Consider the following 27319-nt stretch of genomic DNA (forward strand, 5'->3'; position numbering starts at 1 on the left):
CTGCTCAATATTCTGTAATAACCTAAATGGGAAAAGTACTTGAAAAAGAATAGATACATGTATATGTAGAACTGAATCACTTTGCTGTACACATGAAACGAACACAACATTGTTAATCAACTATGCTCCAATATAAAATTTAAAAAAAAGAATCATTGTAGATCGTTGTGAAGGGCATTTTGGGGGTTGGGGTGGGAGGGAGGGAAGGTTGATGGTGGAAGGGCTGAGCATCCTGGCAAGGCTAAGATTCTGGGAATTCAATTCCACATTTTTCCTCTTAGGAGATACTAACTTGCAATGCAGCTTGCTACGCTGAGAAAAGAAAAAAGATTTCTTCACAGTAAAAACAGCAAAGAACTTGGTGGTAATTATTCTACATTCAATCAGGCCCTATTCCAACTGGGTCTAAATGATATTGAAACTACCATCCTTTAGGCTGGGCTATGAAGATACTTTTTCAGGTAAGTAAACAATTCTTTTTTAAAAAAATTATTTTATTGACGTATAGTTGATTTGCAACGTTGTGTTAATTTCTGCTGTATAGCAAAGTGATTCAGTTATATATAAATATAAAAGTATATATTTTCATCTTCTTTTCCATTCTGGTTTATCCCAGGAGATTGGCTAGAGTTCCCTGTGCTGTGCAGTAGGACCTGATTGTTTGTCCGATCTATATGTAATGGCTTGCGTCTGCTAACCCCAGGCTCCCAGTCTATCCCCCCTCACCTCCCTCCCGCTTGGCAACCACAAGTCTGCTCTCTATGTCTGTGAGTCTGTTTCTGAATAAACAATTCTTTTAACATAAATCTTTCACATGGGAGCCACAGGTATACATGTCCCTGAGGTCACTGGGCTTTAATTTTTTTTCTTGAAGATCTTAAACTACAGAGTCATTCTCAACTGAGGTCCTTCTCCATAGAATGTAATATTGCAGAGCATGGAAAAGAACAACCAATACTGCCTTTCCAGTTTACTGTTTCGATAGTCATCCAATTATACAGTAATTACGACAACCTCATGAGGTTGGGCTGGTGTTATTAGCCCCTGTTTGATGGATGACAGAGCTGAGGGCTCTGTGAGGTGGAGGGAGAGCCTGTGCTCCTCCTGTGAGTTCAGACCTTTTTCTTTCCTTTTTTTTTTTCAAGCAGAGGCCATTTCAAGTCTTGTTGCCACATGGTGGCTTTTTTTTTTTTTGGCTGCGTGGCATTAGGGATCTTAATTTCCCAAGCAGGGATGGAACCTGTGCCCCGCCCCCACCCCCTGCACCCCTCGCCCGCAGTGGAAGTACGGGGTCTTAACCACTGGACAGCCAGGGAAGTCCCAATACCCTCTTCTTTTGAGGATCATTTACCTTTACCTTTGCCCTGTACCATTCACGTGGAGGAGAAAGCCTTTTCTCTGTGGATGGCCTACTTAACCCTAATGCTATACATATTTCCTTCAGGACAGTATATTTATATTTTTTCTTTGGTAAAATATACATAACTTAAAATTAACCATTTAACCATTTTAAGTGTATAGTTCAGTGGCATTAAGTAACTGTCACCACCACCCAGATCCAGAACTTTCTCATCATCCTGAACTGAAACTCTGTTTCCATTAAACCCTAACTCCCCAGTCCCCCTTCCCTTCAGAGCCTGGTAACCTCTATTCTATTTTCTGTCTTTATGAATTTGATTATTTTAGATGACTCATATAAGTGGAATCATACAACATTTGTCCTTTCACGTCTGGCTTATTTCATTTTGCACGTTACCCTCCAGGTTCATCCATGTCGTAGCAGGTATCAGAATTTCATTCCTTTTTAAGGCTGAATAATATTCCATTGCTTGTATAGACCACATTTTGTTTATCCATTCATCTGTCGATGGACATTTGGGTTGTTTCCACATTTTGGCTGTTGTGAATAATCCTGCTATGAACAAATATCTGTTTGAGTCCCTGCTTTCAATTCTTTTGGGTATACACCTAGAAGTGGATTCTGGATTCCATGGTAATTCTATGTTTAATTTTATAAGGAATCATTTTACTGTTTTCCATAGTGACTACACTATTTTACATTCTCATCAGCAATGAACAAGGGTTCCAATTTCTCCACATTGTCACCAACACTTATTTATTTTATTACTTTTTTGATACACACCATCCTCATAAGTGTGAAATGGTATTTCATCGTGGTTTTGATTTGTACTTCCCTAATGATTAGTGATGTTGACAAGCTCTGCATGTGCTTATTGGCCATTTTTATATCTTTGGAGAAATATCTAATCAAGTCCTTTGCTCATTTTTTTTTCATCTATTTGAAATCCCGATATTTTATTTTATTTTTTTAATTAAAAAATTTTTTTCCTTTGCTCATTTTTTAATGGAGTTATTTGCTGTTGTTGATGAGTTGTAAGAGGTCCTTATATATTCTGTAATCTATTGTAAGGGATTTGAAATTTTTTCCCCATTCTGTGGGTTGCCTTTTCACTTTATTAATAGTGTTCTTTGATGTACAAAAGTTTTTAATTTTGATGAAGTCCAACTTATCTATTATTTCTTTTTTTGTCTGCGCTGTTGGTGTGCGTCCAATAAATCATTGCCAAACCCAATGTCATGAAGTTTCCATCTATGTTTTTTTTTTTTTCTTTTACAAATTTTATAGTTTTAGCTCTTATGTTTAGGTCTTTGATTCATTTTGAGTTAATTTTTGTATAGGGGTAAGGTAAGGGTCCCCTTTCATTCTTTTGTGTGTAGATATTCATCTAATGCTATATTTTCGAAGATACTGTTTAAAACAAAACTTGCCGCTTTCCTGGGCATTCTCTAGGCCATCTTCAGCAGGGGTGTGGCTTATTTTACACTCTTTAGATTTCTAGCTATGCTCTCGGCCACCATGATAGGTTGGCCCTAAGGTTCTAAAGGGATTTTGTCTATGTGAATTCTGTGTAGACAATGCCAGACTCCAGAGCTCTGCAATAATCACACTGTACACCCATGTAAGCCAAGAATCCGGGTATTCTCTACATTGCTTTTGTTTTTTTTAACTCTCTTGCAAACATAGTGAATACAATTATAATTGGTTGTGATTGGTTTAATTGCCCGTGGGCTTTTTAAACGGGGCGGTGTGCTGGAGCTGACCGGGCTGTAGGGGACAGTCTGAAGCTTCCGTCGCTCTGTTCACAGATTCTTTCATAGCATGTATTACACTTGATCGAGATGGTTGATTTCTGTGTCTGTCTTCCCACTCCAGTGTGGACTTGTCATTTCCCCCAGTGCCTGGCACAGACATTTATGAAACAAAACTGAACCAATAGCACTATCTCGTCCTTTTCTCTAAGACTTTTAATGTGCGAAGGCAAAAGATGAGCCGTAAAATCTTGTTTTCATGACGACACCATCTTCACTGCGCTGCTGCCTTTGTACAATGAAGGATGAGGACGATGCCGTTCTGAAGGACACTTACTATATTTTCACAGTTTTTCAAAGTTGAGCATCTGTGTCTTCATTAGAAAGGCAAAGGAGTCAACCATGGCACATTTTAACTCCCATCCATTGCTCAAAGTAAATGGAAATTTTTAGGATAAAAGCCTTAAATTATAAAGCCAAATACTGACTTTCCAAAAAAAAAAAATTCTGTAATGAAATAATCCTATTCAGAGAAATGATATTATACTGTAATATTCTTACCACGTTTCTGAACATGTGGATATACAGTGCTGTATATTTTCACCTAGAACAAGATTTTCACATTGTTTACATTTTCTCTAAATGAGGAATATATGAATATTTCTGCCCTTTTATTCCTGCACCATGGAGTAGGAATCAGTGTCACTACAACTAATCTATTTTAGAGATCACCTAAAGCCAGACTTAATTTTCAGAATCCCCAGCTCTCATTCTGAGAGAGTTAATTCTTCCTTAGAATTAATTTTTTTCCTTAGGAAACATCACACTTCACATCACGTTACTGTTATTAGAGATAAGCCAGGGTCCTAGAGATAAGGCCAGCAGGTGACGGGGTGGTAGACAGTCTGTTCTCTGAGTCTTTCCGGCCCTGACGCTATAGCCCTCTCCTGACCCCTGACCTAGGTTAAATGAGGGCTCGGTGGAGAAGGTCAAGAAATGTGAGTCATGAATATTCAAATATTCAGTAGAAGGTAAATCTAAAGCAATAGCAAAGGCTGAAACACGAGTTATCCCACTGAGGGAATTCTCTTTTGCTCATCTCCCTCCTGGCTACTTTTGGTGGCTGAATGACATTTAACAGAAGGGTAATCTCAATGATATAAATTAAGGTGTGATCCGGTGTTACCTTAACCAGTAACATGATTTGCTTTTCCATCTAGACCACAGAGCCTGTCCTAGTGGCTGCCTCCGTGGAGTCAGGGGCCAGTGGAACACTGCCTTTTTTCCAGCTTTTCTGGGCTTGACCACACCCCCTAATTTAAGGAGGCAGCTCTATTAGAAACATTATGGTCTTTGCATCCTCTTTAGCCTCCGAGCAGAGGATTCCCGCAGGTAGTTGGAAAGAGACCACAGACCTTGAGGGAAGCTCACTCAGGACCTATTCTTCACCCAGTTTCTCCGGCAAAGTGGTAAGTGGGGTGTGAGTTTCTGCCTAAAACTTTGCAGTCCATTTTCCTTTTCGTTTTTTTTTTTTTTTTCATTCGGTGGAATTAACCGGTAAACTGATGGGAACTTTCAGGATACAAGCGGCTTTCTCTTTTCACATTTTTCTGTATTTTCAATTCAATTGTTTAATAACCATTTTCAAAAATACTTCCTAACCTTGTTAGAATGGTCTGAAATCAAGACCTTTTCTCTCTTTTCCCTGTTGTGTAAGAGCAACAGCATGCACGTTTTAGGCACTCGCCGAGTACTTGTCAGAAACTGAATTTTCTTCACATATTGGAGCACTTCCAAAGAAATAAAGCTGTAGTTAAATGTAGACATTTCTTTCCTTTTTTCTCTTACACTCCTAGTGAGCCGTTGTTTTTCTTTTTAATTTTTTTAACTTTTTATTTTAACCTCAGTGGCTTAATTAATTGCCCTTATTTTGAGGAAATTGCTACGGGTTTGAGTCTTGCAGGTCTAACTAGCCTTTTTGGTGTTTTTCCCTGTCCTGTGACTCACAGTTTTCCAAGGGACTGTACTTTTACCTTGGGACTGTACCTGAGGCAGGGGGATTCTGAGAGTCAAGGAGGGTCATTTTTACCTCCACCACAGAGCTTGAACAGAGCTTGGATGGCAGCTCTCCTCCATTGGTTATTTTATATCTGGCAATCTCACTTCTTTGGAGGCTTTTCCTCTACTATTAAAACATCTCTGTTACCCCCTTTTAAAGTTGCATTTCATGTAGGCGAACTATTCAAAAGATGCTGGGTTACCAAGATCAAGGCATTCGATTGCAGGTTTTCCTTATTACCTTTTGGGTAAGATTTTTTTTTTTTAAATCACAAGGCCATTTTCCCTCCTACTTCATACCATTACTGTGCAACTGAAAGAGAGATATTTGTTAAACAACAGGAAATCCAGGTTCTAAAACGGTAACTCTGATAGCTCCATTTCATCTGTAAAATGCCTGGCACTCTGACTCTTTCAACAACTGTGGTTCTGGATGGCACCGCCTGCCTTGTTTTTATCTAAAGAGAAACCCCTTTGCTTCTGCAGGCGTGGGCCGGGCAGGGAGGGCGCTGGGTGGCCCCTAGCACTGTGGAGATTCTTCCTTACCTGTTGTTTCTGAAGGGAGGGGAGGGAGAGCTAATGAGTTAATGTCTGCAAAGTGCTTTGAAGATGAAAAGACCTTTTCATGTGTTCTGCATTGTAGTTATTAATATTAATATTTGAAGACGCATGCTGCTTCTAATTGTAAATCAACATCCTTGCCAACTCAGTAGTGAATAAACAAACAGTGCAAGCAGCCAGTCAGCCTTTTCCGTCCTGGTTCTGCCGCTGAGGATGTGGGAAGCTGAGGGCCGGACTACAGAGAGGGCATCTTTGCCTTACCGGCTCCTTACACTGAGGTGCTAGTTGGTTAGAGGTGCCAAGAAGGCCAAGGGTAGAGCCTAGGGGAGGGTGGGTAACAGGGTGTAACGCTTCAACATCTGGTCGGCTGTGACCTTGGAGACCGGTTGACAGCATGGATCTGGGCCAGTTCCCTGCCTCAGATGATAATGGAGTTCAAAGGCACCAGCACGGGCTTTGGAGTCAGGAAAGTAGAGTGTGCTTGGGTTCTGTTAGACATCGGCTTTGGAACTGAGAACAAGTTATCTGACCTGACTGTGCTTTATTTTCTTCATCTCTGAAATGTGAATAATGAAAGAAATGTGAATAATGATTTGTACTCCACCTATTTCATGAAGATGAGACAATAGTTGTAAATAGCATAGAGCTTTGAAGAATAAAAATAGTGCCAATAAGGTTGAAGGCTAGTCTGAAGTAACATTGTAACAAATTGGGTGTGTGGATGCAGGTCCCCAGGGAGGGTGAGTTGGAGGGCAAACAAATACTCTGGAAACAGATAGTTGCCACTGCCATTTCCCTTGCTGATTGCCTCAAAGTGTTTGCCTGATTTCTTACTGATAATTCAAGTTCTGCTGTTCCTCATGGTTTTATTGATTGGTGATCAGATCTGTTTTCCACAGCAATGTTCCTTCTCTAATTACCCACTCAAAACTCCCAGTTCTGCATCAACCAGCAGAAGGGAGCTGGAGCCTCCTTTCTGCCCTCCCCACCCCCTTCCCTCCTCTTCCTCCTTCTCCTCCTCCTCCTCTATCTCTCTCTTTCCTTCTTTATGGGAATTAAAATGTACTTAGTATTTGAGCAAAATAAATGTGGTGAACAGCAAGTTAGTGGCATTTGAGGGGAATCCTGTGAGGTCTTTCAATCCTGGGCCAATTTAGGTATGAAGACAACTCATTCTTTTGCCCTTCATCTCCTTTGTCCCTGCTGGACTGAAAATGTAGCTTTAGGGAACTCAAACTTTTTAATCTAGATGATTCTCTGGATATAATACCTGGTCTTCTCCACTCCACCCAAGGAAGGATACTCATCCCCAAAGTTTACTGAGCACTTGGTATGTTTCAGGGCCCTTGGTGCTTTGCATGGGCTCCTTCTTTAATCTACAATGAAGTCTGTGAGGTGGGCGGTCTTGTTATCCCCATGTAGCAGATGAGGACTCCGAGGTTTGGTACCATGAACGACTTGGTTGGTGGTGGGACCTGATGAGAACCAAAGGCATGTGAGTTCAGAGCTGTGGCTGGAGTCGTATCTCATAGGAACCTCAGTAGCTTTGAGGCACTTACACAAATTTAGGCTAAATTTTTCTGCTTGAAGTGATGGTTTGCTAATCTGGGAGAATACTGTGGCTTAGGCCAATTTTCCAAAGAGGAATCTGTGGATTAATGATTCATTGTTAGAAAGACACAGACCCTGAAGAAAGGCTACAAGTTCAGGTTGACGGGATCAGTAAATCTCTCCCTCAATGGGACAGATATTGATTGAATTTCTCCCTCGTGCCCAGCCTCGTGGGGCGCTGTGACAGACGCAGAAGGAGAAATATATGTTTCATTTTAAAAAACAATCAACATAATTTATTTTAGGAGGCAAGATATTACCTGAAAAGAGATTAAAAATAAAAGATAATTGTTAAGTGATGTGCTGCAGTCTGTGAATGCTTTGGGAGAGCAGATGGAAAAAAAAAGTTACCCAGGGCAGTGAGGGAAGGTTTTTTTTTGATCAATCTTGTTTCTCAGAGAAGAGGGTAGATTCGATATTCCTGCTGACCACGTGCTGGTGCTGCATCCGGAAAACAGAGGGGACAGTTTGGACAGTACTTACTAGAATGAAGTCAAGCAGCAAACTTTTAGTGAAGATGTCAAGAAAATAATCTCAATGAGGGAAATGCAATCTATATTTTCAAGAGATATGGAAAAGTAGAAACTCCCAGGGTTTTAGTCTTTTGTGCATTTTTAAAATGTGTTAACTTTTCATTTTGAAATAATTTTCGGTGCATAATGAGTTGCAAAACATAGTACAAAGAATTTCCAAAAGATTTAAGTCCCTTAAAATTGTGAAAAATATAGTGCCTTTTGGTGACTCCAGTGACCCTTGATCCAGAAGGTTTCCTCTTGGCTGGGGAAGAGCAGTGATGCCAGTTTCTTGACTTAAGAGGTGAAATAACTCAAACCCTGGCTTCTTAGGAAAGGCAGGAAGCCTTGTCAGATGCACCATCACCTGGCACGTGGCTTGAGAGGTGGGCACGGGTGCCGAGCTGCGCATTCTCCCTGGCTGGGCTTGTGTTGCAGCTAAGATAAAAATCAACCCAAACCTCTGCTCAGCGTGTGGCCCGGATTCTTCTTGCCTGTTCCTCGGTGGCCTCTGCCATCCAAACACCTTCTTGTTATAACCACTCATGAATTTAACCAAGTGAGTCCAGACAACCGCCTTGCTACTCAAAATGAGCATGTCTGGGTATCCTGTTGGAAGTGCAGAGCGTCAGGCTGGCTGTACCTCAGACCTGCTGGGTCAGTCTCTGCCTTGTAACCTGATTCTCAGGTGATTCCTAGGTGATTCCTATGCAAATCAGTTTGGAAAGCACCGTGCTAAAGAAAAAGCAGAAACAAAACAAAACAAATTTAAACAAAACCCAACAAACAAAACCTCTCGCAATATTTTCCGTTGCAGCTTATGACTTCCTTATATTTATATCTAGTTGCCAAAGTGTTACTCCACAGAAGATTCACATTTCTATCAAAAAGATATCGGTTTAACTCAGGAAGCTGCAATATTTCCCCATGTGTGCTACGCAATCTTTCAATGAGTTTGTTCCTCGCTGTAAGAAGAATGCTTACTTCTTGGTTTTAGGCATAACAATGGTACAAACAGACTGCCATTCAATAGAAATTGTGGCGCTTTTCTCCTGTGAAATTCTTGATTAGGCTACTCAACCTATGATTATGGAAGAGGATCCTTTTTTGATTATTTAAATGCAAGTCTTTTAGAAAAAGAGGTAAGGGATATAGGCTATCTGGGTTCTGGCTCTAATATCTGAATAAATAACCTCTGCCACTTTGGGCAGTAAAATAATAATGAATAAAAACCACTATTACTATTAATTAGTCAATGCTTACTAATGCCAGGCACTGTGATAAAATAACAATAATAGTAATAATAACCATTATTTATTGACCATTTAATCATGTATAAAGTAATATGCAAGGGTTTTATTTTATATAACCCTCCTCAATAATTCTGAAAGGGTTGGTATCATTATCTCCATTTTACAGTTGAGGAAATTAAGACTTTGTGAGATAAAGAAATTTGCCCATGACCCACACTCAGTAAGGAACTCCCGGTCAATGCATAGTCTGTCACCTGGAGTTCTTTATCATTCTGCTAAACAACTTAACCTCTCTGGGCTCAGTTCATTCAAATAAGAAAATGGGCAGATTTCATGAGATTTTTTCCAATTCCCAAATTCATTGACTTTACAAAATCCCTCTTTATATAAGTATGCCAGGAAGCTGTTGAGCTGTATGCTGGGAAATTTGAAACTTACAATTTGGGCAACAGAACAAATGAAACCTCACTGTGAAAAATGACCATCAGACATAGTGCAAGAAGTTGCTCGCTGGCTTTGAGAGAGTTCAGGCAGCTGGTGTGCTTTAGTTCAGTGTTAAAGGGCATTATTAGAACTCTCTCGGCACTGTTCATTGTTCTCTCAATAGCTATCTCTATATTTATGGCATCTCTCAGTTTTGTTGAGAGCTTCTTAAGACCCGGAACCATATCTAAATTCTAGATTATATCTGACATAACTCCACACACTGTGAGTTGAAAAGTAATTCTTTAAACTTCTAGGCTCCTTAAGGATTTCTTTGGCAACCACCATGGGGTAAGAGTTGACATTTAGCTTGCAGGTCTTCTCTGGGTTTGACGTGGCCAAGAATCTCATATACCATGACCTCTGCTATAGCCACCCTTGTGAAGCCAAGATGCTTCACATCATTCCTCCAGCTTACTCTTTTTTGTTTCTAGTTTCTTAGTAAGAAAACAATTCCAATTTTTTATACTACAACTTTAATTTTTTTTATAAATATTTTTAAATTTCAGTTTTTTTTTTAATAAATTTATTTATTTATTTATTTTTTGGCTGTGTTGGGTCTTCGTTTCTGTGCAAGGGCTTTCTCTAGTTGTGGCAAGTGGGGGCCACTCTTCATCGCGGTGCGCGGGCATCTCACTATCGCGGCCTCTCTTGTTGCGGAGCACAGGCTCCAGACGCGCAGGCTCAGTAGTTGTGGCTCACGGGCCCAGTTGCTCTGCAGCAGGTGGGATCCTCCCAGACCAGGGCTCGAACCCGTGTCCCCTGCATTAGCAGGCAGATTCTCAACCACTGCGCCACCAGGGAAGCCCTACAACTTTAATTTTAGTAATGTATTATTGTTAATTTTACTATTAGTATTATTATTACTATTTAAAACTCAAGCAATCATGCTTTTATATCTATCCTACAAAAGCCCAAGCTTTTAGTTTGGTAATCTGCCATAAAGGATCTTTCAATTTCATCTCCCATTTTCCCCACAATCTATTTGCTTATTGGATTATTCCCTGTTCTCTAATCTACTGTTTTCTCGCTTCTGAATCTTTGTGCATACCTCTAGCTACCCATTTTTCAAGGCCCATTTCAGCACCACCTTCTCTTGAAGTTTTCCTTTAGCATCCTTCCGTAAGTCATTTCTTCATCTTTTATGTACCCATAATACATTACCTACACCAGCGTTTCTCAAACTTTAATGTGCATATGAACCACGTGGAGTGGAACCTGAGCTCTGTAGTTCTACCGGCTCCCGAGTGCTGCCCACGCTGCTGGTCTGTGGGGACCCCACTGTTGAGTAGCGAGGTCATCATTTTTCTCATCTCATCAACTAGAAAAATAACTCTATAAAGAAGAAAAGTGAGTTATTCTCACTTTTGGAATTACCATAGCACCTAATACGGGGCTGTGCAGCTGTTCAATACCAGCTAGCTAGATAAAAATCCCAATTTTTTATTTAGTTATTTATGGAGTGCCTACTATGTGCGTGGCCCTGGAGGACGTCTGAAGGACAATGGTGGTTATTTGCTGTATTTCATGGTTTGATAGAGGATTTGAGGAATAGCATTTGAAGACAAGGCTGTGGCCACTTTTACTGTCAAACAGCTGATTGAATGTTACCTTTAGTTTTCCAGAAGATGTTCCCACACTAGAAAGAACAGAGCATTAGTTTCTGAGAAGTTTCAGAGACTAGGATTGGCATTGTGCTCATAAAATTCCTGGACAGATTTTAATGTATTCCCTTGATGTTTATGACAGACAACACCATTCTGCCCAATGTTGATAGTGCCATTCCAGCACAGTGATGAAGAGGGATTTGTTTCCAGGAGGAGGAAACGTAAAGTAGTCTACGAGGCACTCTTATCCCCTGATTGCTATGGTTCAGCAGTTAAAAACCATCTTATATTCTTTGTCTCTTTCAGGAGATATTAGTGAGTGACTCGTAATATTACAATAACAGGAGTCCATTTTTAGTATTCTAAGAAAGGTTAGTTGAGCTATGTCAATTCATACAGAACCTGAAAGCATTATGCTTAATTAGGAGAGGAGAGTTTTCAGAGAAATAGGAGATGGATATGAGTCATTTTCAAGCCTCTGTTCAAGTAAGAGTTGGGGGATTGTTGGCAGTAAAGGTGGGGAGAAACAAGACTGACATGTTCACTAATCTGTGAGTTGATGCCTCATGAACTTAGTGAAAGAGTTGGTGAATTGAGTTTAAGACCCAGAAGCCAATAGCACATGGATCAGAACATGGCCTCTATGGGCGGGTGCCGGCTCCTTGAAATAAGAAGGAATGTTTATTACGGTCATGTTGAAATACTCAGTCAAGAAAATGAGGTTCTTACAGAGTTAGGAATGAGAGAGAGAAACCATCTTCAATTCTGTTTACCAGTTTGTTTTCTACTTATGGTAACAACAGAGTTTCCTTGGGGGAGTGAGGATTGCTCAGCTATCTAAAGCTGCTTACATTTGAGTTCTTGGAGAACAGGACTCGGTAGCTTTTGTTACACTGCCAGATCAGGGGAGAGATCTTCTAAAATGATTTGAAAAATACAGATGGACTACTCATGAGAATTAGAAACAAGATAATGGAAGACAGTAGACTCATCAATGGGGTATGTCTGTTAGTTTAGAGAAAAATATGATCGTGTTTGCAGTTAACATTAAAGAAATCTAACCTTGGGGTTGCATACGGACACATGTCATCACAGGTGATGTCCCTTTTTTTTGTCCCAGAGATATCTTCACTGTCTTGGATAAACTCAAGCACTGAGACATAACTCTTCACATACTAACTATTCACGTACAGGTCTTTCCTTCATTTAGTCAACAGGAGTATTGCACGTCTACGATGTGCCAGCTAAAGAGACATGGTCCCTACTCTCTAGCAACTCATGATGCAGGAGCAGAAACTGAGACGCAGGAAGTACTCTGAACTTTGGTTGGTACCTTGTGAAAGTGAATCCCATGCTGGAGGACTGAGAATGTCTATCTAACTGACAAGAAGTTTTAGGGAAAGCTCCCTGAAAGAGGTAACACTCAGTCTGAGTCTTTAAAAACAGATTTACATGTCATATGGAAAGAAGAAATTCAAACTCTTTCCATTGCACATGAAAGATGTTACCTCAGTGACATGGGTGACACTGTTGTCTTTAGTTTGGCAAAGGTGCTGTCATTCGGGGAAAGTGTCCTTTGAATGGCTAGTCCTATTGGAAACCAAATTCTTTTTCTCCTGCATTCCAGTCCAACTTGCAAAGAGGAAAAAAATGCATCATCTATATTTTCTGTGACAGCTTTATTGCACTTTTGTATTCCCCGTGTGCAGTCTTCATATGTTATAGCCATAATTCTTGACCTATAGGCTAACACGAAGATGAGAGGGCAAGGTCAAGTTTAAATCACAATGGGTTTGTTGGTGGCACTATAATTCTGGCTTCTCTCTTATGGAAGGAAGTTTGTCAATATGTATTCAAATATAGAATGTACACTGTACATATTCTTTGTCCCCAAAATACCACTTTTGTCATTTAAAGGGAGTAGGAAATATTTTAGGAACTTCTATAATGACAAGGAATTGGGGACAAATAAATTTTACGGTAATAAGAGGCTCATTAAGAAAAGTATGATGCATACATACAATAGAATCCTCGACAGCTGTATACTTTGGGATGTACGACTGTATTTATTGACATAGAAAACTATCCATAACATCATGTCAAACGTCAGTGAACAAAGCAGATTGCAAAACAGCATGTAGAGAATAATATCGTGAAGGTAAAATTCTGCTCATGTGTATATTTGTATGGACACATTAAAAAATACCCAGCAGAATGTTGAATAAAGTATTAGTACAATTATCTCCAGATGGTAGAATTTCAGGTGATTTTGACATTCGTGATAGACTTTTCTGTATTTTTCTTGCAATTTTTTCAATAAATATATATATTTTGGCAAAAATTATTTTCAAAAGAAAAAATTTTGAAGTGTGGTTTATGGGGTTGTTTATCTAAAGGCATAGTCTTTCTTTGAAGAGCATATAACCCCAATGAAAAACCCTTAAGTGATGTCACAGTTATCACCTAGACATGCAGCCAAGCAGGGGCAGAGTTGATAGGAACTGGATTCAGCTTCCACTAAGCCTGGCCTCTGGGATTCCCTGCTCTTCTGCTGCCTTGGCTTGAAACACCCCTCCAAGTCCCCCTCCTCCCTTCCTTCTGTGTGTCACCCACCTCGCCCCTGGAAAGACCTGGATGGAAGGAAGTGTCAGCCTGTAGATCCTGGCCTGGGTCGTGGGCTTGTTCCGGGCAGGAGTCTCCAGAGGCAGTCACGTGTTTTAGGAAGAATCGAGATCTCCCAAGAGTCCCAAAGGCTTTACTGGATGCGAGATGCCCACGTAAACCGAACTGCTACCTGTTTTTCCCTCTGCACGGTTTGCCCATTTTTATCCAGGGTGGTGAGGATAGACAGGATAGGTGGCTGGTGGGCTACTGTCAGTCTCAGCTTGGCCCGAGTCTGCCCCCCACCCCCGTAAAAAAAGGGGCTTAAGTGAGTTCAGGTGTTTGTAAAAGTTTTGTAACTTACACTCTCATATTCAACAGTTATTTGAGTGCCAGCTGCCTATCAACACTGGCCTAGGATCTAGGGATTCGGAGTGGAGAAATACACTAAACTTTGTCCTTGACGGAGTTAAATTCTAGTGGGATAGGAGTCAGGGACACAAGAAAGAAGCAGCTGAGTGTTAGATCAGGAGCAGGAAGCTGTTGTTTACACGGGTGGTTGAAAGGCTTCTGGATGAGGCGACATTGAATGGCGAGTGGATAAAGGGAAAGAGTTCTCACTTAGAAAGGGATCACGAAACAAACCTATTATTTCCAGTGAATCTCCATCCAGATCTGCCGTCTATTCAGAGTCTCTGATTTGAGAATCGAATACATTTACTTCTGATCTATCTCTTACATTTTCAGTCTTGTGAGACCAGTTTATTTGTTCATTCATTCTTTCATTCATTCACTAATTAAAAAAAAAAAAAAAGAATTCCATGATAACCCTCAGTCTGTCTTACATTCTGGAGAGACAAAGATGAAAAAGGCATAGTGTCTGCCTTCAAGTAGCTCTGAGTTTAGTGGGAGAGGCGGGTAGGAACAGGCATTTATAAAACAGTATGTTGTGCGCAGTGATGGAGACACATGTGGGGAACACAGAGAAGGGACAGCCAGCCCAGGCTGGGATGAACAGCAGTTCAAGAAGGATTTCCTGGTGGCTAAAACGTCTGAGATGAATCTAAAAGCTTCAGGAGAAGGGGTTAGTTAGTCTTGAGGAGCAGGAGGGTAGCAGGGCATTTCTCACAGAGGTGATCAGGGGAGAAGGGTAGGCACGTGAGAAATAGCACCAGGTGCCTAAGAAAACAACAGAGTTCCTAGTTAGAGGAGTGGAGAGGTCAGCGGGGTGGTGAGGAATGGACCTACAGTGCTCCCCTTGGGTCCTGGAGGCCAGGGAGGACCGCAGCTGGGAGCCCAGCTGCCTCTTAAGCACAGACTCACTGAGGACAACTTCACTCTGCTGCTCTAGCACTGCTGGTCCCATTCAAGGAAATGAACTCAGTTCTTCACGGCTCTCTGTTACCAAGGGTTCAAACCATTTCTGCATTCAGACAGGCCTCCGGATGCCGCTAGGCTGGGGAGTAAATCTGAACTCACACAGTTGTTTTGTGTTTAGGCATAAATGTTTATAATGCCAAGACAAAAAAGTCGGTCCAGCCGATGTCCAAATAGCTGTCATGTGGGAGGGAATTTTCCTCGGCCAACACGTCAAAAAACTTTTTTTTTTTTTTCCCCAGTTTTTTCTGAAAGGGTTTACATCTACAGCAGCTGGTCTGTGTCACCATCTACAAGTGGAAACAGGCCGGGTTCTTTTTTTCTTTCTCCAGGAAATAATGAAGCGGTCATCCATTTCTGTCCCAGAGTTATTTCCTGAGATGAGAGCCCTTGAGTGCCCTGGCAACTCCCTCTTTCCTGCTTCCTCCATGGGCAAAGGACTTTTCCCCAAGGGGAGCGTCAGTCACAGCGCATGAAGCTTCGAGAATTCAGCCCAGCTCAGGATGGACCGTATGGGGGCCCACGGGGTTCCTCACTCACTCTATCCATCAGAAAGAGAAAACACATTTCCACTAAACCTTTTCCCCAGCTATGTGGAGAGTTGTTAGGAGGAGGTACGTTGCTCTTGGTGCCTTTGAGCTGGGCTTCAGGACAAGGCTGCTGATTCCAAAAGTGCTTTCTTTCACAAAGGTATAAGTCTAACAGGAATTCAGAAGGGTAAAGGTCTTCTGCTGCTCGTGAGAGTCTAGGGAGGGTCCATAGGGCCACGTGGTCACACCTCTCACTGTGCAATCTTCCGTGGTTTCGTGTTCCCCAGCCTTCGGCAAAATGGGCCGCTTAGTTTTTTCCGTATTGTTGGTAAGCTCCTCATCACCTTGTATTTTAGTTCTGTGGTACCCCGTCTTCCGCACTGCCTGAAGATGGAGCTCTGTCTTTCTCAGCTTTGTCCCGGGTCTGATAGAATGTAAGGTCCACGAGGTCCGGGGTCTTTGTTTACCTGTGTATCTCCAGCACCCAGAACAGTGCCTGGCACATAGCAGGCACAGGGTAATTATTTACTGAATGATTAACAAGTTCCTGGCAAAGGAAGCCTTTGACGTGCCTGTTGAATAAATAATTGGGGTCTGTGATGACTCAGGGGACCCGGGGGGGGGCTTTTTTGGAGGAAATCGGAGGGCTGGATGGGTTGCACAAAGCAGCACTGCCACAGCTGGACATTTCCCAAAGGTTTAGGTTGCCCTGTGGGTCCCTGGAGGGATGAGCAACTTTTCCCTAAGGAATCAGATCTTGGTTGAGCCGTTCTCAGTATGACACAATCTATGTTGTCAACTTTTAAGTCTCATCTCTGAGTAGATCCAAAACTGTGAAGTGCAGGTGGATGGGTGAATGATGACTCATTAGGACTTCAAAATTTGAATTTAAGACGAAAAGCAGCAACGCTTCTGTACAATATATGGACGGTGTCCACACTGACCTGTCGTAGGCTTCTTCTTACTCCAGGCCCTCTACCCAGCGCAGGGTCTGATACTTGGTAGCTGCTCACTATTTTTAGAAAGAAGCACTGAAGAGGGGACCACGGCTCCAGATGGGAACAGTGTCCTTGGACTAGAGACTTTGATCTTTTTCTACTCTTCCGCTTTGCCACCTGGGAATTCTTCCTAAGGGCCATTTTTGGCAATCAAGTCCCTGAAAAACTAGAAAACAACATCTTGATGAACATAGGTACCCTTAGCTATTTTACTTTTTTTAAATTAATATTAATTTGACTGCTTCTACTTTGGGGAGAAAAGACATCATAAAAAGGTGACTTTTTAGTTAAAAACAATAAGCACAGCTCTGGGATAAGTTACGTCTTCAGAAGATTTTTAACTTACTTCTCAACTGTATGATGTTAGTTGCTGTGTGATGGTAGCCCTTAGTCAGTATAACTTTGTAGTGCAGAACTTTAATTATGTTATTTATTTATTTTTGAAGTCTAGCTTTTTTTTTTCTCCCTGGCCACGCCGCGTGGCATGTGGGATCTTAGTTCCCCAACCAGGGATCAAACCTGTGCCCACTGCAGCGGAAGCACGGAGTCTTAACCACTGGACCACCAGGGAAGTCCCTTAACTATGTTATTTAAATACATTTCATATGAAAGAAGATATATACGCTCATTGGCTGTCAAGCTGTATCAAGATGGTGAACAAAGTTGTAAACTGAACATAAGGCATATCGTATTCTTTATATTTCTTGAAATGGGGTCAGTGGCTTTAATTATTCCCAAGAATAAAGGAAAAGGACAGACAAATACAAAGTGGAAAGTAGCTAAGTGGAAAGTAGCTAAGTGGAAACTCAAATGTCACTCCCTAACAATAGGAATTTGGCCTCTGAATGACATACCTAGGAATTTAATCTTCTAAATCATTCAAGAAAGACATTTTTTTAGTGTGTAATATTGAACTTATGAAAGTGTGTGAGCTAGTGTACTTTAGAGAGCGTTTGGATCAACAGAAATGTTTGCTATTTAAACGATTTTCCTGATGACTGACAGCTAGCTGGAAAGTCCCTTCAGCTAGAACATTCCTCAAACGTGATGGTCATTCAGACTTTGAATGGAGATAGTAGCTCTCAACAAGACATTTAATTAGCCCTTCTCCTTTTTTCAAGATGGATAATGTTCACTCCCCTTTTCGGGTCTTCTCTCTGTTTATCTGTCTCAGGGTCCTGGTTGACATGCCTCCTCGATGGAGGTTTTCCATCCCTCTTTTCTCCAATCCTTTCTCTATTCTGTCCTTCATCAGTTGATAAATGCCACACTTCGTATGGAGGGCCAGACCCGGTTGGGGGTGGAGGGAGGGAGATATAGGAGTGGAAATATTTCTAAAAAAGACACACAAGACCCATTCCTGCCCAGAACCCCTCTAAAGGGTCTTTTTCTGGGCTCTGACTGCTTCCTGTCTGCAGCAGGCATCACCATCCAGGCTACCTTACAGTCAGGGCACTGGCTCTGTCTGGGGTCTGCCTTACTCTCTGTTGGCCACTTTGTTTTTCTACGTTTTAATTTCTTTCTCTGTAACACAAAGAAGTGAACGCCATGGTTCCTAAGGAGACCTGCTCCGAGCCCTCCTTTGCTTGCTGGTCCACGCATGTTCTGCACCCAGTGGCCCAGTGAATGCTTTTTCCCACACAGGTGCTGACGGCGTGATGAGCTACCTTGTGGAGTCTGCAGTGAGTGGCCCCGCCCCCTACTCAGCGGTGCGACCCGCAGCAGTGGTAAGTGGGCCCCTTTCCCTGCCCTCCCCCTGCCCACCGTGCCCTCCCCTCTCCTCCCTCGGTTCCTGCTTTCTGATCTCTCCTAGACAGAAGCAGCCGGGGACCCAACTCCACAGTTGGAATGAGCTCTGAGTTTTTTGGAGGGGCTACATTGTGAGATTATCTGTCTTTTTATCACCATATAAAGTAAAACATCCAAGACTGATGGATTTGCTGAGAAAGATTTTTGTGTTGCAGAGCATATGACTCAAACACGAGTAACGGTTAAAGCCAGGTGATTTTTCACAGCTCAGTTCATTTGGTGAAGATTTTTCGCACGTTGAGGTACCTTAGACCTATTCTTAGCATAATTGAACTTATTTTTCTCCTCATACATAAAAGCTAAAATATACAAGCTTTCTAATCACAGAATTTGAAACTGGAAATAAAATATGACAACAAATTAGTAGGAAATATTCCTGAGTCCTAGAATAAGAGGGGTAAAAGGAACTTTAAAATTGGACTAAAAGGCTTTTGCTCTTAGGGAAGAAGGCTTTCACCCAAGCTATGTGCTGATCAGTAGAAATATTCAGCTAAATTTCTTATAAATTTACTGTGTGAGAGATCCCATAATGCTGTTATTCATCGATTCCAATGTTAAGTGAACTTTTAATATTAGCATTGAATCATTAACTATTGATTCTAAATTCTGTGTGTTTTTGTATAAAGATAGCCATCATAAATGTCGAACTTTTTTTACTTAATCTGGAAATGGACAGATAAGTTTACTGTTAACTCTGCCAAATACGTTTATGGGTCTATATAGACGCCAGTCAACCAGAGCTCTTTTTTGACTGCAGGCTTTGTCCAGTCTGAGGTTCTGCAGAATTTTTAACTGGTACCCTTCAGTTTGCCATGACCTCTCACTGTAATTGTATATCAAAAGATCTGATGTGTTTGAAAATTATTTTCTGTAGCATTGAAAAAATAATTACTTAAAAAGGTATTTTATGTTCAAGGAATGATTAACACATCTTTCTTCACTGGCTGTTCTGTAATACATATTTCTTCTTTTTTAAGTGGCTTCTGTTTTCATATAAACGCCATTCACTATTAAAAAATTAGAATCAGGAAAACGTTTAGAGTACAATTTACTTCAGAAATATGTGTAAAACACACACACACACAAGTCCAGACCAAAATTTATTCCCTTCTGCTTAGAAATTGCCAAGAGGCTTGCTAAGGTCCATAGGGCTGGAGACATTGCCAGGGAAGGACTCCTTCTGCTTCTCACACAAAGGTTATCATCTAAGGTCAGCACAAATGACACTAAAGTTTTCTTAAAGGTGATTTTGTAGAGATTTGTTAAAGTAAACAAGGATACTGTGATTTCAGGGCAAAATGTGTCATTGACTTGGAAAGGTAGATTTAAAAGCCAGCCTATGCATATACCCTGAGAAAACCATAATTCAAAAAGAGTCATGTACCACAGTGTTCATTGCAGCTCTATTTACAATAGCCAGGACATGGAAGCAACCTAACTGTCCATCGACAGACGAATGGATAAAGAAGATGTGGCACATATATACCATGGAATATTACTCAGCCATGAAAAGAAACGAAACTTTTCGTTCGTACGAAGAGATAACTCTTCGTACAGAGTTATCTGTAGTGAGGTGGATGGACCTAGAGTCTGTCCTACAGAGTGAAGCCAGTCAGAAAGAGAAAAACAAATACCGTATGCTAACACATATATACGGAATCTAAAAACAATGATTCTGATGAACCTAGGGGCAGGACAGGAAAAAAAACAAAAACAAAAACAAAGCCAGCCTATGTTAATTCTTTTTGCCTGTATTGTAATCCAATTAAACAAGTTTAATAACCTGTCAGAAAAAGCGATGCCATGCGAATTTGTATTTATTTTATTTTAGGCACTGAAATAAATTTTATTACAAGTATACACACTGCAGGTATAATATTAAGTTATCCTAGACAGGGCACCTGGAAATTGTATGAAATTTAGAAAAAAACCAAGAACAACTCTTAAGTGGTATTTTCAAGCGAAGACCCCAGCCCTGGCTGAATACCCTGGATATTTTTAAGGCCTTTTGAATGGTTTCCACTGGTTTCACAACAAAGAACCCATTTATCCCCATCCCCAGCAGCCATACCTGAAAAACGTTATCAGCACGTGGGATCGTTTTCACGCCCATATTTCAGAGTTGCTTGGGTGATAGCAGAAAGTGACATGGGAGAACTGCTATGTCATTGTTCTAGCACTTCCGCTCATAACTTCTCTCTGGACCTCAGTTTCTCCATCACTGGAACTGGTTAGGCAAACCATAGAACATGCAGAAGAGTCCTCTGACTTGTTCACCGACGTCCTTTTTAATTAAAAAAAAAATAGGTAAATAAAATTGATGAGTACAAGCTCAAGTTCAATGAGCCAGCTCCTACAGACAACCTCCATCCAACTTTAGGCTGGGCTGTAATAACAGTCAAAGAATTTCTACACTGTCTACAGAATATAACCTTGGGACATTGGCATATGAGAGAAACCAGCAAACCTCACACTCCCAATCCCAATCTAAGATTTCGCGGAGGAGTGAGTACAGCTTCATTGACTTTCCCAGACAAGAACTTTAACGTCCCAGGCACCTGAGTCTTCTCAGTTCTGTTGGAGCCTCATTGTCTGGAGCTCAACCAGTGGTGCTTAATCCGATCATTCAAGTCCTCCTGCCCGGCGCTCTGGTCTCTGAGTTAGTTGGCCTGGACCACCAAGAAGAGAAACTGTCCTAGGCATGGGAAGTTTGAGGGTGAAAGGAAAACCATAAGGACAGTGGGTTTTTAATCTGGGGGTGATTTTTTTAACATCTTTATTGGAGTATAATTGCTTTACAATCTGGGGGGTGATTTTGCCCCCAGGGGATATTTGGTGATATTTTTGGTTGTCAAAACTTGGTGGGCGGGGGAGCTACTGGCATCCAGAGGGTAGAGGTCAGGGATGCAGTTAAGCTTCCTGCACTGCACAGTACAGTTCCCCATGGCAAAGAATGGTCCAGCCTCAAATGTCAGTAGCGCCGAGGTTGAGAAGCCCTGCCCTAGAATAGACGCAAGATCAGGTTTGAGGGTGGGGTGGTACTGTGTGTATTTACTCGTAATTATTGCGTTAGAAAGGGAAATCTTAAAAAGAAAACAAAAAGTGAGACTATATCCATGTTATGAGGGGTTCTGCTAAGCAGGCTGCTTTAGTTGTCCAAGAAACAATCTTCTAAACTAGGGCACGAATATTTTCTAGGCTCTGAAGTCTGCTAAATCTCAGATTCCTTATTTGTGTGTTAGAGGTGGCATTAGTGTGATTTGATCATTTGCTGTACCAGGGGAAGCCTTAAAATAATCACAGCGACAGTTGTAAAATTCATCCCATACTTCGGGTACTGGCCATTGTACACAGAACTCACAGTATCTGCCTCGGGACCCCTTTGTCAAAAGCAGGACACAAGTTCTCTCCCTCGTAAGGTCAGCCTCTTGGGAGACCTTCATGAAAGAAGTGATATCACAGCTGGGGTGGTAGGGAAATGACACTTCTGGAAGTTGTCTGGCCATTGTGTTGGAGGGGGTGACGTTTTCAGGTGCTTAATATGGGTTGTGTGTCAGGGACCCTTTCATCCAAGGGGAGGAAGCGTTCCTTCCTGTTATGCTGGCTCAGCGAGCCCGCCGTGCCCCCTGGAAGTCCCTCGAAGCCCTGGTCCTCTCCTGTGTCATCCTCCCCTTCATGCCGCTGAGTCCGCAGAGCTGGGGGAGGGCAGGCATGGGAGGATGGGTTGCCCCTAATTTTGACCAAACACGTCCTTGTCCTTGGCTACCTCACCAGCAAGGAGGATGCGGAGGAGGTCCTTGAGGATCGATGGCCCCTGAGCCATGTGAGCTTAGGAAGCACCTTGAACTGTTCAGAGGGAAGGAATAGACGACTGCCCACTCATCTGCTCTCAGCGCTCAGGCCTTTGGGAATACAGCGATATGCCGGGCAAGTAACTGTCCAGAGGGCCAGAGCACATGGAAGGCTCCGAGCCTTCCATCCTGGGCCAGGCAGCTGTGGGACGCAGCCCGGCCAAGTACCATGGAAGGCACTTAGGCTTTGGAGTCAGAAAGACCTGAGTTAAATTCTGGTCTGTTACTCCGCAGCCATGTGACCTTGGGCAGATTACTTCCTCTGAGCCTCAATGTCCTCATCTGCAAAATAAGCACGGAGTATAACTTACCATGTCAGGTCATTGTGATACCAGCCACAAATATGACCTCAGTTAATTCCCTTTCCCTGTGTTTAGCACCTCTTCTCTATTTTTTCTCTGGATTATTTGGTCATGTGAGATGGACACATAGAGGGAGGAGTGGAGATGATTCCACTGATTGTCCATACAAGGGTGTTTCCAGAACAAGATGGGGCTATGGGGGTCAAGATGGAGACATTCTTGTTGAGAAACCTCCTTGCTTCATCACTACCCTGCACTAGAAATAGCTCCCCTGCCACCAGATCAAAGTTCTCTTGTAATGGGCTGGTGGTTTACAACCCCATTGTGTAAACAGACCTGTTTCTCTTATCTTGAGTAATTGCAGTTTAATTGGGCTTCCTTGGGAAGCAATTCCCTTCTTAGCCAGTGCTGTTCGCACTCTTCACCTCCACCCCACATGCCTTAGGATGTGTTCACAGGGGTGTCTGTGCAGTCCCTGTACTTCTTGGGAGTTTGGGAAGGGCTGGTGCTTGTTTCTATGAAGCTTAGCACACATGCCTTTTCCTTCTCTCTGGGAATCCTGGAGAGCAGTGGATAAAGTATTCCAGATTAGAGAAATGAGAATACAGAAAAAGAAATTTAGAATGTAAATGGAAACTGGAAAAGAAAATTTTTTCTTGTCCCTTGGGGTGGTGATGGCTTTATCTCTGGAGAGGTTGCTGGAACATTATGTTTAAGAAATGATCTGTAACCATAACTCTTAGTGGTAGTCAGAAAAAGTGAAGGAAAAAAGATGTTGTGTATTTTTCCATCATCTTAGAAAGTGGGGATTTTCTAAGATACTGGGTTCAGTTAGCACAAACTGGAGAATTTTAGAGCCAGAATATAACCTAGAGGCCATCTCCCAATATTAGGAAATTCAGGTCCTGAGAGGTTAAATTAAGTTGCCCGAGCTTAGAAGTATGATCTGGAGTATGGTCCAGATCTCCCGGCTCCTGGCTTAGGACACTCCTTACCATCAAATGCAGCTTGATCATTCTTAAGAAATGTGGGGATGGATAAGAATTTATGACAATTCATGGATTCATACACTTTATTCATGCTGAGTTGAATTTAGGACAAAAAACCCCCAGAACTCCATTTTGTAGAGCGCTGAGCAAATCGGAATCCCTGCCCAGTTTTTCCACCATGGGAGGTTCTCCCAGTGTCCTATCAGAGGCTCTGAGTCAGCTTCACTCTCCGTCTCCACACTTGGGATGGATGCCTGAGGCTGGGACCCCATGGGGTCACTGGGAGTCTGAAGGCTTCCCGCTAAGCGAGTGGAAGCTGATGTGTGACACGCATCTCACCCCATATCTCTCAGCGAGAGAATGTCAAGTCCAGGCGCCCAGGACTGGGGCAGGTCCCACCGAGAAGTGTCTTGAGTGGAGGGGACTGTGGTCTCAGGCTGGCGTGAGAAGCTGCAGCATCGGTCACTGCCCCCCTCCCCTGCCTTGGTCTGCAGTCCCAGGCCTGGGGGCGTCTCAGGGTGGCCTCAGCTGTGGTCCACATGGCCCGTGGGGAGGCCAAGCACAGCTTTTCATGGAGAGCAGAATCCACTATTCCCACCTCTGCTCTCTCTGTGCTTCAGATTCTTTTCTGTCTCAGAAACCTACACCGGTCCGGCCTGCCCTTACGCCAGGGCCCAAGCCCATCACTCTTATTGTTTTAAAAAGAATTTCCTGGCCTTGAGTCTAAAATTAAATCGCCCTTTGAGGGTTTCCTATTTTGTCTGTTCCTGCCTCTCCTGCGGCTGCACCACCCTCGCCCCCTCCCCCTTGGTGGGAGAGCTGAGGGTTGTTTCCGTGTCGCCTCTTTCCTTTTTCTCGAGGGAGCAAGATGCATGTGCCCCCCTGGAGCAGAGGTGCCCCAGGTGCAGTTTGCCCCAGACTCCTCCCCCGCAGCGATGCCAAAAGCGCTTCTCCGTGAATGTAAAGAGGTGCTGGCTGGTCTAGCCCCTTCTGAGGATGAGGAAGCCCAGACTCGATGACAGGTCTGCAGAGTTGGTCCAGCCAGCCTGGAAGGGCAACTGCCTGCAACGAGGTGAAAGGATTTAAGATGAGAAACTCCCCATTTACTGCACAGACTTGCACCTAGCATGCGAGAGCCCCCGGATAGTTCAGCAGCTAGGCAGGCACTTCCTAACTTCACTTTCTCTACTGAAAAATGGGAAAGGTGGTGGCAGAACGGCATGGGAGCACATTTCAGGGAAGAATGAAGGCAAACAACATGGAGGCGTTAATACCTTTCAAGGGGACATTGTATGACATGAATCTAAATGATGACAACTTCTGGTTCTCTAGGCTTTTTTTTCCACCCTGGGGTGGTTTTTTTTTTTTTTATCAAATGAAGGTTGTCAGTTACAAGGTCAGGAGAAAGAATGTGGACGGGTCAGCAAAAAGGAGACTTGCAGTTGGAAAGGAACTTGGTGATCATCGGGGCCAACGTCCTCAGGAAGCAAAGGTTTAAGGAGGTTAAGAGACGGGCTGGAGGCTACGCGGCTCCTTAGGGGCAGAGCAGGACTCAAACGCAGGCTTCCTGATTTCCAGTCTCCTGTCTTCCTACCGGAGTGTGTGAACGTGTGTGCCAGGCCTAGAATGATACAGTTATCCCCGTGGATGGCACACCCCTGTGCTCACCCAGCCAGGGTTAACGCAGCTTTGCGTCTGGGCACGTATATTTTTGTAAGCACAGCAGCATGTAGAAATATTTATGTGTCTTACATGTTTATGGCCCGGTACTAAGGCTAAACCCTAAAATTCTGAAGTCGGTTAAAGAAAAGACAGATGTACTCCCACAGAGTTTGTGCTCTGAGTAACACATACACGAGAAGGGTCAGGAAGGGTTTGAGGGGCAAATACCTGGACATTGAAGGCTGTTTGGCTCAAGACAGAAACGAACGCTTACAGAAACGCCGCCGCCATTAGTTTGCGATTTAGTGTTGAAAAACGACTCCCCTGTTCCCTCTTTTCCAATTGGGGGGGGGTCTTCGGAGGGGGCAGAGGGGAGGAAGGCTCTGAGCAGAAGCAATGCTGTGAGGTTTGGCAGGGCTGGGGGGTGGGTGAAGAGCGGCCACAGGGAGGGAGCCGCGTGGGTGGGGAGGGGAGACGGAGGTCCCCGGTGGAAGCATCGGAGAGGGGAACCGGCGGGACAGGGGAACAAGGGGGACGTAATACCGTAGATGAAGCCCTGACTGCAGCAGGGGGGACAGTGGTCGGCTGTGGTGGTGACGTCACAGCTGGCTCACCTTGGAGCAGAGACAAGTGTGTGTCCCTCGTCCTAGTAGTTTCCAGACTTCAGGGCTTTATGCTGTTTCTTTCCAGGATCGGAAAGGCAAAGCATTTAGGCTGCAGGCTCGAGTCCTCTGACGCCTCTAAGAGGACAAGGACAGCAGTGCTGCCCCCTGGAGATGGGGGGGGGGGCTCATCACAGCGTGTGACACAGCAGGGCAGGAGTGCGTGCTCTCCTGAGACACCCAGGGGACCCAGGCCCTCCGGGGCTGCGTGGATACCACCCTCTCCTTAGCAGCCGCTTGCTAACCCACACGGTTCTGAAGCTCTGCCCTTGGTGTCTCCCGCACCGAACACTTTTGTGTTTTTCCTCCTGTGTCTTTAACTGGCCCTTCTTTGTTGTTTCTCCCTCACTTTTCCTCCCAACGACAGGCAACCTTATAGATCCATTTTTTCAAAAGTGAAATATAATTGACTTAATATTATATTAATTTCAAGTGAACATAGTGGTTCAATATTTTCATACATTGCAAAAAGGTCACCACGATGAGTCTAGTAACTGTCTGTCCCCATACAAACTTATTACAATATTACTGACTACATTCCCTAAGCTGTACACTGTGGTCTCATGACTTACTTATCTGATAACTGCTCTGAATCCCCTTCACTTATTTCACTCATCCCTCCACCCCACCTCCTCTCTGGCCACCATCCGTTTGTTTCCTGCATCTGTGAGTCTGTTTGTGTTTTGTTATTGTTCATTTGTTTTGTTTTTTGGATTCCACATGTAAGTGGAATCATACAGTATTTGTCTTTCTCTGTGTGACTTATTTCACTCAGCATAATACCCTCTAGGCCCATTCACATTGTTGCAAATGGCAAGATTCTATTCTTTTTCTTGGCTGAGTAGTATTCCTCTGCGCGCACGCGCGCGTGTGTGTGTGTGTGTGTGTATCTCTCATCTTTATCTATTCTTCCATCAGTGCACAGTTAGGTTGCTTCTATATCTTGGTAATTGTAAATAATGCTGCAGTAAACATTGGGGTGCACATATCTTTTCAAATTAGTGTTTTTGTTTTCTTTGGATAAATACCCAGAAATGCAATTGCTGGATGGTGTGGTAGAGCCGTTTCTGATCCTTTCTCTTTTCTTTTTAACTGCCATTTTCCCTGACTCTATACTTTAACTAGATCCTTTACGCTCCTGGATCTAACTGTATCCTTTCCTGTCTTCTCCTGTCATGCTGCCACCTTAGGGACCTCTCCGCCAAATTGCTCTGCCATCTCTCCATCTGAACACAACCTAAAGTGAAATATTCTTCCAACCTCCTTACTTATGTACTTAAACTCACCATTTCCACTATTATAAAAGCAAGCAGTCTAAGCATGATCTTGGATCCCCCCTTGC

The 27319-nt window shown here is 42.9% G+C and overlaps 1 protein-coding gene across 1 annotated transcript in view; it reads left to right on the forward strand.

Annotated features, from left to right (window-relative positions):
• Positions 1-4495: 4495 nt before the first annotated feature.
• Positions 4496-27319, forward strand: part of ETS1 (ETS proto-oncogene 1, transcription factor) — a 129174-nt gene continuing 106350 nt past the window's right edge. Inside the window, exons 1-2 of the mRNA XM_059930066.1 lie at positions 4496-4580; positions 18347-18429. Coding sequence (XP_059786049.1) covers positions 18361-18429 — 69 coding nt within the window. The 5' untranslated portion in view covers positions 4496-4580; positions 18347-18360. The remainder of the gene's footprint in view (positions 4581-18346; positions 18430-27319) is intronic.

Source organism: Balaenoptera ricei, chromosome 8, assembly GCF_028023285.1.
Source record: "Balaenoptera ricei isolate mBalRic1 chromosome 8, mBalRic1.hap2, whole genome shotgun sequence".
Taxonomy (NCBI): domain Eukaryota; kingdom Metazoa; phylum Chordata; class Mammalia; order Artiodactyla; family Balaenopteridae; genus Balaenoptera; species Balaenoptera ricei.